Below are 14,557 nucleotides of genomic sequence, written 5' to 3' on the forward strand. Positions count from 1 at the left end.
ACCACCACCACATTTATGTATTCAGGAACATGGGCGTAGGACCATAAAAGTAGTATCTCCCAATCCACAATGCTTCTTTTCAACGGTCAATGGCTGTTCAATGGATGGCAGTCAATTGGATGTTGTCAACAACGAGTAACGTGGTATCCTATCAATTGAAGTGAACAGAACACCAAATTAGCTTTTGTACAAGGGATCGACGTCCCAAATGGTGGGACCCGATCGAGTTCTTTGAGATGTTTTTGAAGCGGCGAAATAACAAACATCTTGTTTTTTCGTCTTCCATAGGTCCCCCACAACTAAGCAGGTCTAACTGAATACTGCTAAAGTTCATTTTACTTTGGAATGGTGGTGATTTACTTTTTCATATTGCAAAACATTGGGTAAATGCCGACCATGGATTACTCGATGGATGTATAAAGGTATGCATGGTAATTAGCGGGGCGTAATTGATGATTTGAAGGCACTAGCAATGATAAAAGTCTACTGCTACAATATGGGTTATTGCTGCTGATTGTAATACTGAGTAACAAAAGCGGACCGAAGACCGGTATGAATAAAATGACAGCAAGCTAAGTCAAGAATGTAGAAGGATAATGAGGGAAAGGGAAGGTGACCACCTGGTGGTGGCTTGTCAGGGGGAGGAAGAGAGATTGTATTGAGCCAAAAGCATCACACTCACACACGCACACACACACACACAACACACACTCCACGTTGTGAAACCCGCCCTGTTGCCCAGATGACGGGCGTAGCCATTTCTTGTAGGTCTTGTCTCAAGCGTAGCCTCGTTTATACCCTTTTTGCGTGAAGCTCCTCTCTCTCTTTCTCTTTGATTTTCGCTCTCTCTCTCTTTCTCTCTCACTTTCTTTCTTTATATACACGTCCCTTCTCTTTTGCTTTCTTCTTTTGTTATTCCACACCACACAACGAGCAGTATGCTCGTCAACTGAACTCTTCAACTGTAACAACCCTCTTGCATCACTCATCTTGTATATCATTCACTTCTTTTGATCTTCTTGTTCTGCAACTCGGAAAAGCAACCCATTTCCATGTCCTCCTCATCATTCACCTGTTCTGCTGCATTGCTTGCCGTCTTTTTCGTCGCAACATGGAAGGCTCAAGCTCAATCCTCGACAACAACCAACTGCCTCTCACTCTCGTCATCCGAAGCATGTCCAGCATTCAGTCAATACTACATCGATCTATCGTCCCTCACGTCTCGATACACGTTTATGGCAAATGCGACCGACGTATCATCATTTGATCAAAGTATAATATCGTATGCAAAGACAAGTGCGTTGTACATGGATCAGCTTGGATGTTCAGGATCAACGAATGATGACAACACGCCCTATGCACGATACTCCCTCTCTCGATTATGTGCAAGGTTTACACAATCCCAAGAGTCCCTCAGCTGCAGTTATCAGCATAATGTATCACCACCACCACTATGTCAATCGACGTGCGATGATTGGGTTAACAGTGTATCCAACATTACGAACGACATTTCAACTTGCTCAGATACCACTACACGTTCGAATGCAATCGCCAACCTAAAATCAGAATGTTCAAATTGGGAAGGTTTCAGTGGCAGTGATGCTGTCAATTGTGTGGAAGGAGCTGTCAATGAACCTGATAATTGTGGTACGTATGTGGGTGTGATATGCGGCTTGAATCAAAAGCAAGGGATTAAACGTTTGCCTTCTTTTGTAGGATTTCAGTCCGATACGGATACGGCTTGTCAATACTGTGATAGCAACAACTCAGATCCATGCTGCAACAAGGTGTCATGTAATCGATTGGGAGTAGGAGCTATCATTGGCATTGTCGTCGGCAGTGTGGTTGGTGCCGTTTTATTATGTTTTGCTGTGGGATGCTTTTGTTTACGGCGGAAACGGGTTCGAAAGGATACGCATGGATTCAAAACGTATATTTCATCATCAAGGGACGATTATCACAACAACGTGGATCGTGCTGAAACTGGCAGCCGGCATGCTTTGGTATCCCATCATGATGAATCTGTGCCTACGTTATCCGAGCCAACCATCTCATCAGCTATTCATTTGCAAGAACCACCACCCTTAGTCACCTCTTCACCATCATCAACAGCAGCAGCAGGAGCAGCAGGAGCAGTAGCAACACCCCAACAACCACGACCCGAAGATTTGCACATTGTTGTGCATCCATACCCCCCGCAGATGGAAGATGAGCTTGGTTTGCAAGTGGATGACCTTATTTGTTTGGCTGCAAAGTTTGATGATGGCTGGGCCTTGGGTATCAATGCCATGACAGGACAAAAAGGTGTGTTTCCTCTTTTATGCGTTGCGCCTCTTCCACCAGAACTATTGAATGAGATTATTCCCTCCGATCAACCCATCACTACCACTACTACAACTACTACCAATTACGATCCGGATTCATCCAAGATATTGTTGGAAGATGACATTACACAACAGCAACTATGGCAACCATCTCAAGTAGTATCCCCACCACCGGCATCATCCATATCACATTCGACACCAACCCATCCTCCTCAACCTCCTCAAATCAATCTCATCCGGATACGAGAAAACGTACGAAGATCTATTAGCCTTGGCTCTTTTCCTCATGGCAAGCTATCAAAGAGTATCAACACCACCGCCACCACCACACCTACCACCTTCCACGGAGGCATCCCTAAAAGGACAGCCAGCATGCGCAATCCTCATCAACATCATCACTATGGTTATTCCGAAGCAGAGTCTCCAACATCACCTACCTTGAACACGCCATTTTTTGACGTGACACCCGAGCTCAATTCCAATAACAACAATCAAGATGCATACGAGTTGCACGATCATCTACGACGTAGGAGTAGCAGTAGTAGCAACAGTAGTTCAATGTGGATAAAACGGCCGAATGGCAAGTGACCCCACTAGATTGTAGACTTGGATGGTTCAATATGTGTGTGAGTGTGTGGATGTATATGTGTGTCTATGTGTATATGAGATTTGATTATGCTATCCCACCCCCACCCCTTAATAACCATTGGATATCCTCCTTTTGGTTGTTTCTTTTTCAACCATGACACTTGCTCTGCTCGCTCACTCACCATTGCAGCATTGTCATTAACTTCTCTCATTGCTCATCACACTTTCAAGATGCTTACTGTTGCACGAGGTAAAGCCGTGTATGCATACTATGTTATTGAGTACATGTTCTCTAATGATATCCTTTCAGGCAATAAACAGCAACAGCAGGAGGACCAAATTAGATTGCTGGTTGCTTCACTTGTTGAATCGTATCATCGTATGCATGGTGGTTCACCACAAGCCAATCCTAGAGCCTTTTTTCTGATATGTCAAGTGCTTCTCAGGGCAACCACCACCTCCACCATCTCATCGGCGGGCTTTGTTGATAACGTGTATCACGATATGCAGTCTCATGCCCAGGCCACTGCTATTCAAAACATTCTACGCACAGCTTCACAAACAATCCATGATCCAGATTATCAAGCAAAGATGATGATGACTTTGTCATCTTTCTCCGGTCTCCATGACGACGAGCAACGCCAACAATGTCAACCTTCCTCAACAACGACATCATCATCATCCCCTTCTTGTTGTTCCATATTGGACCATTCTTCCGAACATGAAGAGCAGCAGCAGCAGGAGAAGGAGAAAGAGGAGGAGCATCTTCTTTTCAACTTGTCGGTTCAAAATTCGCGATATCAGAATGATTTTGTGGAGATTGGTATGCTTGGAAGAGGAGGATTTGCCAGCGTATGGCGTGCACGCAACAAATTGGATGGTATTGAATATGCTATCAAGAAAATCAGACTTGCTCGACGTAATCCAACCATCTTTCGAGAAATCAAGCATCTCGCTCGACTTGAACACCGTAACATTGTACGCTATTATTCATCATGGCTACAGGTGACATCTTCCACTGTGCATGAGCAAGACGAGGAAGAAGAGATAGGACATCCACCACAACCACCCGCTGTTATCAACAACAACAACAACCATGACAACCAGAGCAAACGTGATAGTACGTCGTCATTGTGGATGAATAACATGCCTGACATGCTATCGGATATGACATTGGATACAACCTCATCAACATCGTCACCCATCCAATTTGGTCACCACGACAACAGCAGCACCACCACTTCTACTACTAGCAGTACATCTTCCTCAGAAAGGGATCCATTTGTGAACAAAGAATGCAGCAACCCAAAGTCACATGCACAACAGCATCATCATCAGGAGTGGACTTTGTACATCCAAATGCAGCTTTGTCCATGTAAGGAGGAGGAAGGATATATATATTTCTGAATGAGCGAGTGATTAATTACATGCATACTACATAGCAACGCTGCATGATTACATCAAGTTGCGTAACCAAAAACTCACCACGGATGCTTCTTGTTGCGATCTTTTGGATTCAGAACGCAACCTTGAGATATTCTCGCAGATATTGGAAGGGGCAGCTTATATCCATGAGCAAGGGATCATCCATCGTGATCTCAAACCCACCAATATTTTCTTGAGTATGCCAGCGTCTTTTCATGAACAGCGTAAAGGGCGTCGACGAAGCCGTGCCAATAGCCTTGCCAGTGTACAATCGTCTTCATCACCACACCATTTGGACAACAACGACCCTGTTACAGTAGCGATACCACCAGGATGGGATGAACAACCCTGGGTCCCCAAAATTGGTGATTTTGGTTTGGCTGCTGCATCCTTTTCATTACCACCATCCCTTGATGAATACGAGCATCTTTACAATAACCACATTTCCTCCACCACGTCGCTCACAAGTAACAGCAGCAGCAGTCGACGACGCATGTCATTTCATCGTACTACACGTACCAGCGGTGTAGGTACAATGACTGTAAGTGCCTACATACATATCATCTCAATGCCAAAGATGAATTCTCAACAACATACATAGTATGCATCACCCGAACAATTGGCAAAATCACCTAGTGCATACGATGAAAAGGTTGATATTTACTCATTGGGCATCATCTTTTTTGAAATGCTTCAGCCATTTTCAACATGCATGGAGCGTGCTGAAGCAATTGATGGTTTAAAACAAGGCATCTTCCCCTCTGGATTTGTAGAGAGATACCCAAGAGAGGTAAAGCTGCATTATGGATGATTGTCAATTCATTTACTTAACAAGTTTGATGTGTAGACGGCATTGATTTTGTGGATGATGGACACAGACCCTGAAAAACGACCCACAGCAGCGCAATTGCTAGAGTGTGAGCTCTTTGTAGTTACGGATGATTCCACAGTAAGCGTACTTTACGATTGTGATGATGCAATGGTCCTAAAAATACCTCTCTTTTCCCAGGACGCATTTACGATGCTCCAATCACAGCTGCTGGCAAAATCGCTCGAACTTGAGAAGAAGACAGAGGAGATCGTGACCTTAAAACAACGAGTGGAGCTTGTTGAGAGTACTCGAAAACGAGAGGTGGATGAAATGACACATCGATTGATTGAATTAGAGCAAAAGCTGGCTCTTTTGCAACAAACACGAGCAAAGCCTACAAGTAGATCCCAGCTAAGGCAATACATTACATAGCCCACATCCTCAGACTGTAAATAAAACTGGTATATCTATGTACTTGACATCCTTGACCTTAATTCATCCATGTGTCCCAAATGTTCCACTCACAATGCAATAGAAGCATAGCAGCGTTTATTTGATAGTGCACAGCATATTGATGCTCCTAAGCACATGACCTCTCTTGAGTCAAAAGCCATAGCTGGTTGCACCAATGTACCTATTTTCTATCTTGGATCTTCAATGGATACAGTTCAACCGATCGCCGGAGCGAAAATGGGGCAACATTTAGGTTTTGACCTCGTGATTGGCGGCTCCCATTATCCCAGGACTCTCCACACCAGTTGCAATTGTTAAGGTACCACACCTCTTCTTCCCCGAGCCTCTTTTTCTTCTCTTTTCCAAGACTCCCTCTCCCCTCCATTGCCTGCAATTCTGCGTTCTTCAATTATGAAGGCATCGGCTCGACGCAGCGTATCGTATGTCGTGGAAGCATGTGATGAAGAACGAGCCCATCGCTTAGGTGTCAACTCCTTGGCAATCGATCCCAATGTACAACAGTCCATAAACGAAACCACAGGCCATGGCGGTGTCCTTTTTTCTGCTGGCAGAGACGGCGTCGTAGCAAGTTGGGATCTTCACTTTGAATTCCATCGACCCAGTGCCCATGCTGAATGGGAGCTCGACCACGATTTTGAGGTGTGTACAAATATATATGCTTATGCGTTCTTTTAATAACAACAATGGGGGTTCTTGCATATATAGACACCCGCACCCAAGGCAACCAACAGGGCGTTTACTCAAATGCATACCGATTGGGTCAATGATATTGTGGTTTGTAGAGATGGAAGGGCTGGTACGTGTATATATTTATATATTTATATAATGCAATCCAAGGAGAAGTTATTAATAATCCCACTCTCTGCTATAGTGGTCTCGGCATCATCCGATCGCACGGTTAAACTTTGGTCTGTGAATGATCCAGAATCATGCTCATCGACTATTGGATGGCATAACGATTATGTCAAATGCCTCGCCTCGGCCAATCAAGCAGGATGGGTGGCTAGTGGTGGTTTCGATAAACGTGTCAACATTTGGGACCTCGAGAAATGTCAAGCTGCAGCAGCCATTCATACAAACGCTGATCAAAACATGTATTCTTTGGGTGCCCACAGTATGTTCAACATGCAACCTTTATACACTTGCCACCTCTTTTATTCATTCATCTGCGCCCTTAGATACTATCACCAAGACATCAATTTACGCTATGGCAGTGAATCCTTCTGGCAAGGTATTGGCAACCGGTTCACCTGACAAGGTTTGTATTGCACTTGGAGATGGAATAAGAGATAAGGTATACTTACGCAGCCAACTCATAGGTGGTACGATTATGGGATCCTCGATCGGGTCAACAAATTGGAAGACTTACAGGCCATACGGACAATATTCGTACATTGCTGATAAGTGAGGATGGTAGTCATGTAAGTATGGATGAGGGATTCAATGATAAAAAACAAGTTTAGGCTAATGGATTCCCTCGTATAGATACTTTCTGGCTCATCAGATTCAACCATCAAGCTATGGTCGGTCAAAGCGCAACGATGCTTGGCTACGTATGAAACACATGCCGATTCAGTGTGGTCCCTTTATTCCGATGATCCTGAATTGAAGATATTCTATGCCGGTTCTCGTGATGGCTTGGTCACCAAAACGGAGATTTCAGGATGCAACGAGATGGATAATGAAAGTGAATGCATTGGTCTTTTCAAAGAGAAATCGGGTGTTTCAAAGGCAAGTGGTGGGCTTGGTGTGATCATTGCATGATCCATTACTGACAATGACCTTATTTCTGTAGATTGTTGTATTGCAGGACAAATACATTTGGACAGCTACATCAAGTTCAGACATAAATAGATGGGTGAGTGTGCATGCCAATGAAATGACATCCATCGTTCTTATATATACCTTTTTAGCTCTCTATCCCTTCACGCGAATCTCGACAAACTTTAATCGATTCAGCATACAACATCGACATTCCTACATCGGCTTCAGCAAAACTACCCCCTGCTCGACCGCCCTATCACTCTCAGTATTCGGAGCCATTCGTTGGAAGTGACAACTTGACATTATACGCCAAATCGGTCATGTCTATCCCTATCAGCTATCAAGAAGATGATGATGATTCCAATGAATTGATTCAGCCATTACGTAGTGCACCTGATGGCACTATCTCAGGTACTTTTTCGTTGGCAAAATGTGAGGGTGGATGAAGCTTTAGCTCACATGAATCTCAATAGGCAAACCTGGAATTACAGCTCACCTCGTGTTACAAAATCGTCGACATGTGCTCACACAAGATACCAATGGCGAAATTGGTCTATGGGATATTGTGAAGGTTGGTTCAACTTGCTATTAACAAAGGAGCGATCATTAAAATCGGATTTTAGTGCACTCAAGTCAAAAAATTTGGCAAGCGTCCTCTGCATGATGTTGCTCAGGAAGTGAATGGAATGGATTGTGCTCCTGCTTGGTGTACCGTGGATACAAAGATTGGTGTAAGTACATAGGGTGGCATGATGGCAAGATTTTATTCGTTATTGACATGGGGTGGTTTCAAAGGCAATCACTGTACAAATGGATGGATTCACTTGTTTCGATTGTGAGATGTATGCGGATGAAGCTGACTTGCCCGATACATATGAAATACGTGAAGATCAGAGAAGTAAGCAAGCTGCTTGTTGGATTTAGTGCTACTTTTTACTTATAGTGGTTTATAGTTAATCTTGGAAAATGGGTGCTGGCACACCTCTTCAAAGAATTTCTGAACAAAGTGATCGAGCTACAGCATCGGGAAGAGGAAAAAGCGCATGATGAAAAGCAAGAGCGCAAGAGCACTACCACAGTAATCCGTGCTGCCGATACACCACCTCCAGATACTCATACCAAAAAGTCAACGACGCCAAAACCACCCTTGACGGCTATTACAACCAATATCAACAATAACCCAGCCTTCCCACCAAACTCGCCAATGTCACCTGGTTGCAATAGCATATCAAGTGGACCATTCACGGCACCACCCACCACAAGTCCTCAGGATGACTATTTTTCAGGGGCACATCATCCAACAGCAGAGCCTACATCGCCAGTACAACCTCCACCACCCGTAGCATTATCAACATCACCAGCGTCACCCACTGGTAACTTTATCAATCGATTGAAGCATTTATCAGTCAAGGCCAAAATATCAAAAACGCCATCTGGAGAAGAAAACGATACACAAGCCGACGTAAGTTGCATCTTATTTCCACGTGGTATAACCCCTTTACTTATATAACAATGAATAGCTCCCTAAACGATCCATGGGTGACGCTCCAAAGAATGGATACCATGGTGCTGGCAAAAAGACTGAAAAGGAAGCGTCCTCATCATCGGACAGCTTAAAGACACATTACACACCTCCCTCGCCCTCTGAATTTCCACCATTATCCATCCCATCTTCAACAACCATCATCATCACTGAAGAGAGTGCCGAAGCATCCACTGGCATTGATCTATATCGTGGAACAGCTGCCTATGCCGGGATCGATGCAGAATTGATTGCAAACACTGCTCCCTCTTGGTTGCTAGCCTATTTGTATCATGTGAGTACATCTTGCCATGAAGTGAAAAGTGTTATCCAAAAACCAACTGACAACTTTGCTAGAACAAAATACCCAACAAGGATGCCGTCAAGCTCACCTTTTCCTTATCACCGCACAAGGGTTCAAAGATGCCTGAACTTCCAGCTGGGTAAATATACATACACGACGACACATTCTACTTGAGGTGCTCATTGTTTATCTTTGATGATAGGGGTAGCAATCGACTCTTAGCCAACAGGGTACTCCGAGTGCGGAAATTGATCCACCACGTCGGCGAGAAATTAGGGATGGCACCTGGTCAAGCTGTACAAGACATTGAGCTGCTATGTTGTGACACCATTCTTCCATTAACAATGACCCTGGCATCCATCAAACAACACATCATGAAGTCAAGTGGCGATATTTTATTGACCTATCGATATATTTCTGAAAGCAACAAAAGATTAAGCGAAAAGTCAAGGATATCGAGCTAGTGGATTACTTTTTCTTGCATATGAGTAAAATGTTGCTTTTACGGTCTCCCCTTGATAAATCCATTTGGCTCAATGTCATGATGATACTACAAAGACAATGATGCATTTGAATGATGATGTTTGTAAAGAGATTCTTGGCTGATTGCTCCTACTATTACACAACAACTTTGTATGCCACGACGTCGATCTCGCTCATTGTTATAGGAGTGGCTCATTATTGAGTTAGATGTCCATGCTCTCCTTTTGCTAATGAATAGAAAACATGTGTCTTTTATCTCCATAGCGTTTCTTCGTCTCTCTTTTATTCCATTGTTTTGTATACTTGCTCCAACAACCATCATGAAGATCCCGGTGCTATTTATGATCACTATGGCTACGCTCGCCGCCAACGTTTCTGCTCGATTATACTGCAAGTGTTGCGATGTTCCATTGCTGAGCCAGAGGACACCGACGTGCTGCAAAACAAAAGGGACCAAAGGCACTTTGAATGACGAAACGGGAATTTGCGAAGTGAACACGAGCAGCGGCAAAGCTGAAGAGGACTTTATTGCTTGCTGTACTGAGGGTTTAGCCGGTATCCATGGCTCTTGCAAGGTCGATAAATGGAAAGGTGGTGAAGAAAACGAAGGTCCTAGCGATATAGCCGGTATGCTTCTTGATAAATGCGTAGCTCTTACTTCTTCAGAAGATTCCCCTCTTGCCGCATTATAATAAAATAAAGCTATCATCGTATCCATAAATAGCATTTTTGTTGCTGCTGCATTATACTCGATGTATTTGTGCACCCTCCCCCATGTAAATGATGATGATGATTCCGTTTATCCCTCGCAGAGTCTTAATGAAGTTCAACAATGACAAGTGAGCATGCTGATATGAAGGGAAAAGTGGATGTGATTGGCCGACTTTTTTTATCTTTCCAAGCAAAGAAACCCAACGACATTCATCCCATCGCCGCCCGCCGCTCTCTTTTAATAACTCTCTCTGCAAATAACGCCTATTCATATACACACCAACGACACAAAGCATGGCAGCTGCCGCTAACAACGGCAAACGGAAGGTGGTCACTGTTTTACCACTTCATATCGATACAACTTCCTTTACCAACCCACAGCAACCCATCACGTATCCATGGCGACGCATCATCAACAAGCGGCAGCTCCCCTTTCTGATCCTCTTTGTCTTTTTCATCTTCAGCATTGCTATCAACTTTATTCAACATGAACGGCATCGTGGTGTGCTCACCAGGACGTCATCTCTCACGCCATCGATCAGCGATCCACTACCAAGGGCGCCGTTAGAAAAGTTACAGCGAGCGATCATTGTCCCTGGCCATGCGATCTACACTGGCGACTCGTCGTTGGAAGGTTTAGAGGTGGATGATAATTGGGTCTTGGAGTCGTTTCAACGTGGTGGTCAAGTACGCACCTTTGTGAGGCATATTGAAAAGGCCATTGAGATGGCAAAAGAAGATCCAGAGGCTGTTGTCATCTTTAGTGGGTAAGTAGTAGTAGCAGCAGCAGCATCGTCTTTTGGAACAAGTTCATTGATGATGAGGATGATCTTTGTACATAGTGGACAAACGCGTGCACATGCTGGACCTCAATCAGAAGGACAATCCTACTGGCAAATTGCCAACAGCTTAATCCACAAAGAAGCCATCAATGATACGACGACGGTGGATAGTCTTACAGCAAGAATGATTGTGGAGGATTATGCGCGAGATTCACATGAGAATTTGTTATTTTCGATATGTCGATTTCAAGAAATGACAGGGCAATATCCATCATCCATCACTGTTGTCGGCTTTGAATTCAAAAGAACACGTTTCGAAGAGATGCATCTTCGATCATTACGATACCCAGAACAACAGTAAGTAATGCAAAGCTTAGGGTAAGGAGGAGGGAGAGAGAAAATTGACCTTTTTACATCATGTAGATTCCGATACATTGGCATTGATCCACCATTTGATCCAGTTGGTACACCCGAGCGGAGTGCAGGTGAAGCAGCTAATTCCCTGGGTCCTTTGAAGAAGGATCCTTATGGTTGTCATTATCCGCTTGTCCAAAAAAGAATCGATCGTAATCCCTTTCGTAGAAGGTAACAAGAAAAAAAGGAGGGTCATACGGGGGGTGGAGAACCAACCATGATTAATGAGACAACTTTTAGACATCCTTATCGCTTAACATGCCCTGCCCTTTCCGATATCATCAACTACTGCCCTGAAGACAATCAATTTTTCCAAGGACGTTTACCATGGGATAATTAAAAAGCTTTAATGTGACATTTCAAGTACATAGACTTAGAACATTGCATCCACTGTTTCTGGACAATAATAAAAATCCTGTATCCATGCACCACCATACGATTAGGGAAGGTTTGACAGCTATTGACATCCGCAGCAGCAGCACACAAAGAAAAAAAAAGTACAAGCAGTAAGACGAAGTCCGATAATGACTGTGGTTTAATACGCGTATTCCAAATGGGAGAAAGAGAATGAGAGGTGAGAAGAGCCCTACTTTTTTTCTTTCTTTCTTTCTCTTCCCCACCAACACCACCACTACCACCACCACTTGTTATTTTACCCACCATGGATAATAAGGCTGCTGCTGATCAGAGAAGAAACAAATACAAGAACAAGGATGCATTCCAGTCTGAGCAAGTCCGGAATCGTCGTCAGAAGCACACTGTCGAGCTGCGAAAGCAAAAGCGAGAAGAGAATCTGTCCAAGCGTAGAAACATGAATTTGGGTGCAGCTCCCATGGCCGATAGCGACGATGAATCTGGTGCCATTGAGTCAACTGAGGTAAGGATCGTGCTTTGAGAGAAGGGTTCATTCGTCCATCGATTGTTGTTTAACTTGGATTTGGGTACGCCACAGCTTCAGCAGTTGCTTATGGCGCTCGTCGAGGCTGTGAATTCGGGTGATGTGGAACGGCAATACGAAGCAACGACTCGATTCAGAAAGCTCTTATCCAAGGAACGTAATCCTCCTATTCAAGAAGTCATCAGCACGGGTGTCGTCCCCAGATTTGTCGAGTTTCTTCATTCACGTCATGGTCTTCTTCAGGTATTTTGGGGGATCATTCATTGTCGACGACGATATCGATATTAATATATACAACAATGATTAGTTTGAAGCGGCTTGGGCTTTGACCAACATTGCATCTGGAACATCAGACCAAACACGTGTAGTGGTTCAAGCAGGTGCTGTTCCCATCTTTGTACAGTTGCTTGGTAGCGAAGTGATGGATGTCAGGGAACAGGTAACTATATGAAACAAACAAATGAGAGGGAGAGATATTGATATAGGATTGTTTAGGCTGTTTGGGCACTTGGCAACATTGCTGGTGATAGCACCGATTGCAGAGATTTCGTATTGGACAATGGAGCCCTTCCACCCCTCTTGAATATCCTCAATGAGAATCATAAATTATCCATGCATCGCAACGCTACTTGGACGCTTTCGAATCTTTGCCGTGGTAAAAACCCTCAACCTAATTGGCAAAAGGTAAAGAGAAAAAAGGAATGGCTTGGATGCAGGTACTGATATTTGTATATAGGTGTTGCCTGCTCTTCCTGTACTTGCCAAATTAATCTATTCTACGGATGAGGAGGTGTTGATCGATGCATGCTGGGCTATTTCATACCTTTCGGATGGACCTAATGATCGAATTCAAGCTGTGATCGAATCGGGTGTGTGTCGTCGACTTGTCGAATTGTTGATGCATCCTACAACTTCAGTACAAACCCCTGCTCTTCGTTCGGTTGGTAACATTGTCACTGGTGACGATCTTCAAACACAGGTGGTGATCAATTGTGGCGTTCTTCCTGCACTTTTATCCTTGCTTTCGAGCAGCAAAGACGCTATTCGGAAAGAAGCTTGCTGGACGATCTCCAACATCACTGCTGGCAACGTTGCACAAATCCAAGCTGTCATTGATTCCAATATCGTCCCTGTCCTTGTGCACATCCTTGCAACAGCTGATCTCAAGACGCGTAAGGAAGCATGTTGGGCCATTGTCAATGCAACATCGGGTGGTCTTAACAAGCCTGAACAAATCCAATACATTGTATCACAAGGATGCATCAAGCCTTTGTGTGATGTGCTGACGACGATGGATAACAAAATCATTCAAGTGGCTCTGGATGGTCTTGAGAACATACTAAAGGTCGGCGAACTTGAACGTCCCAATGATCCCGATGGCCTCAATCGTTATGCTATGTACATTGAAGAATGCGGTGGTTTGGAGATCATCCATCAAATGCAAGCTCATGAAAACAACGACATTTATAACAAGGCATACAACATCATCGATCGTTACTTTTCTGAGGAGGATGAAGGTGAGGAGATGGCAGATGCGGCCAACATCCAATCCTTTGGTTTCCAAAACAATGTCAACGTACCTCAAGGTGGTTTCAATTTTGGTCCTCAGTAAACACATGCATCTACTATTTCATTCTCTCTCTCTCAACACAATTGTATTACTTTCAAGTTAGTACTATCCTCTCTACCCTACTTGACTGATTTCTTCCCCAAGAAAATATCCCTTTTTTCCCATCTCCCCCCTGGCTCTTCACAGCTTACCCTTCTTCTTTATCAAGACACATTCACAACAAATGATTGACACACACACTCACACTCTCACACACACACTCTCACACACACTCACACTCTCACTCCACACACTTAGTTCCCTTTGCATTTCAATCGCATCTGTTTAACGAGTAAAAGCTTACTTCTACTCCCCATTATTCTTCTCTTTTACTTACATGTATATCTTTGTTCATCATGTTGTCCATAATTGTGATCGTCAATAGATATGGCTACTATCATTTACAATTAAAAGCGGGAATAGATATGGTGCTTTAAGAGTTGTCGCA

At 43.8% G+C, this 14,557-nt stretch overlaps 6 protein-coding genes across 6 annotated transcripts; all 6 read left to right on the forward strand.

The window, feature by feature from the left end:
* Positions 1 to 1,052: 1,052 nt before the first annotated feature.
* O0I10_003932 (uncharacterized protein) lies at positions 1,053 to 2,912 on the forward strand (the record flags this gene model as incomplete). The annotated part of the gene is made up of 2 exons (XM_058483998.1): positions 1,053 to 1,647; positions 1,717 to 2,912. 2 exons carry the CDS (start codon positions 1,053 to 1,055, stop codon positions 2,910 to 2,912), a joined length of 1,791 nt encoding a protein of 596 aa, XP_058345387.1.
* A 231-nt stretch (positions 2,913 to 3,143) lies between these two features.
* O0I10_003933 (uncharacterized protein) lies at positions 3,144 to 5,580 on the forward strand (the record flags this gene model as incomplete). Its single annotated transcript, XM_058483999.1, has 6 exons — positions 3,144 to 3,162; positions 3,223 to 4,287; positions 4,355 to 4,878; positions 4,939 to 5,127; positions 5,185 to 5,286; positions 5,347 to 5,580. 6 exons carry the CDS (start codon positions 3,144 to 3,146, stop codon positions 5,578 to 5,580), a joined length of 2,133 nt encoding a protein of 710 aa, XP_058345388.1.
* Positions 5,581 to 6,012: 432 nt separating this feature from the next.
* On the forward strand, positions 6,013 to 9,676 carry O0I10_003934 (uncharacterized protein; the record flags this gene model as incomplete). Its single annotated transcript, XM_058484000.1, has 15 exons — positions 6,013 to 6,261; positions 6,328 to 6,418; positions 6,494 to 6,736; positions 6,801 to 6,880; positions 6,942 to 7,043; positions 7,108 to 7,353; positions 7,418 to 7,480; positions 7,536 to 7,797; positions 7,860 to 7,957; positions 8,010 to 8,117; positions 8,182 to 8,284; positions 8,340 to 8,848; positions 8,907 to 9,203; positions 9,266 to 9,351; positions 9,415 to 9,676. 15 exons carry the CDS (start codon positions 6,013 to 6,015, stop codon positions 9,674 to 9,676), a joined length of 2,799 nt encoding a protein of 932 aa, XP_058345389.1.
* Positions 9,677 to 10,015: 339 nt separating this feature from the next.
* On the forward strand, positions 10,016 to 10,387 carry O0I10_003935 (uncharacterized protein; the record flags this gene model as incomplete). The annotated part of the gene is made up of 1 exon (XM_058484001.1): positions 10,016 to 10,387. One exon carries the CDS (start codon positions 10,016 to 10,018, stop codon positions 10,385 to 10,387), a length of 372 nt encoding a protein of 123 aa, XP_058345390.1.
* Positions 10,388 to 10,700: 313 nt separating this feature from the next.
* On the forward strand, positions 10,701 to 11,942 carry O0I10_003936 (uncharacterized protein; the record flags this gene model as incomplete). The annotated part of the gene is made up of 4 exons (XM_058484002.1): positions 10,701 to 11,173; positions 11,249 to 11,545; positions 11,612 to 11,773; positions 11,843 to 11,942. The coding sequence occupies 4 exons, from the start codon at positions 10,701 to 10,703 to the stop codon at positions 11,940 to 11,942; spliced, it is 1,032 nt and encodes a 343-aa protein (XP_058345391.1).
* Positions 11,943 to 12,263: 321 nt separating this feature from the next.
* Positions 12,264 to 14,112, forward strand: O0I10_003937 (uncharacterized protein; the record flags this gene model as incomplete). Its single annotated transcript, XM_058484003.1, has 5 exons — positions 12,264 to 12,479; positions 12,555 to 12,743; positions 12,808 to 12,939; positions 12,996 to 13,184; positions 13,237 to 14,112. 5 exons carry the CDS (start codon positions 12,264 to 12,266, stop codon positions 14,110 to 14,112), a joined length of 1,602 nt encoding a protein of 533 aa, XP_058345392.1.
* Between the last annotated feature and the right edge of the window lie 445 nt (positions 14,113 to 14,557).

This window comes from Lichtheimia ornata, assembly GCF_029851405.1.
Source record: "Lichtheimia ornata isolate CBS 291.66 chromosome Unknown scaffold00013, whole genome shotgun sequence".
Lineage (NCBI taxonomy): Eukaryota > Fungi > Mucoromycota > Mucoromycetes > Mucorales > Lichtheimiaceae > Lichtheimia > Lichtheimia ornata.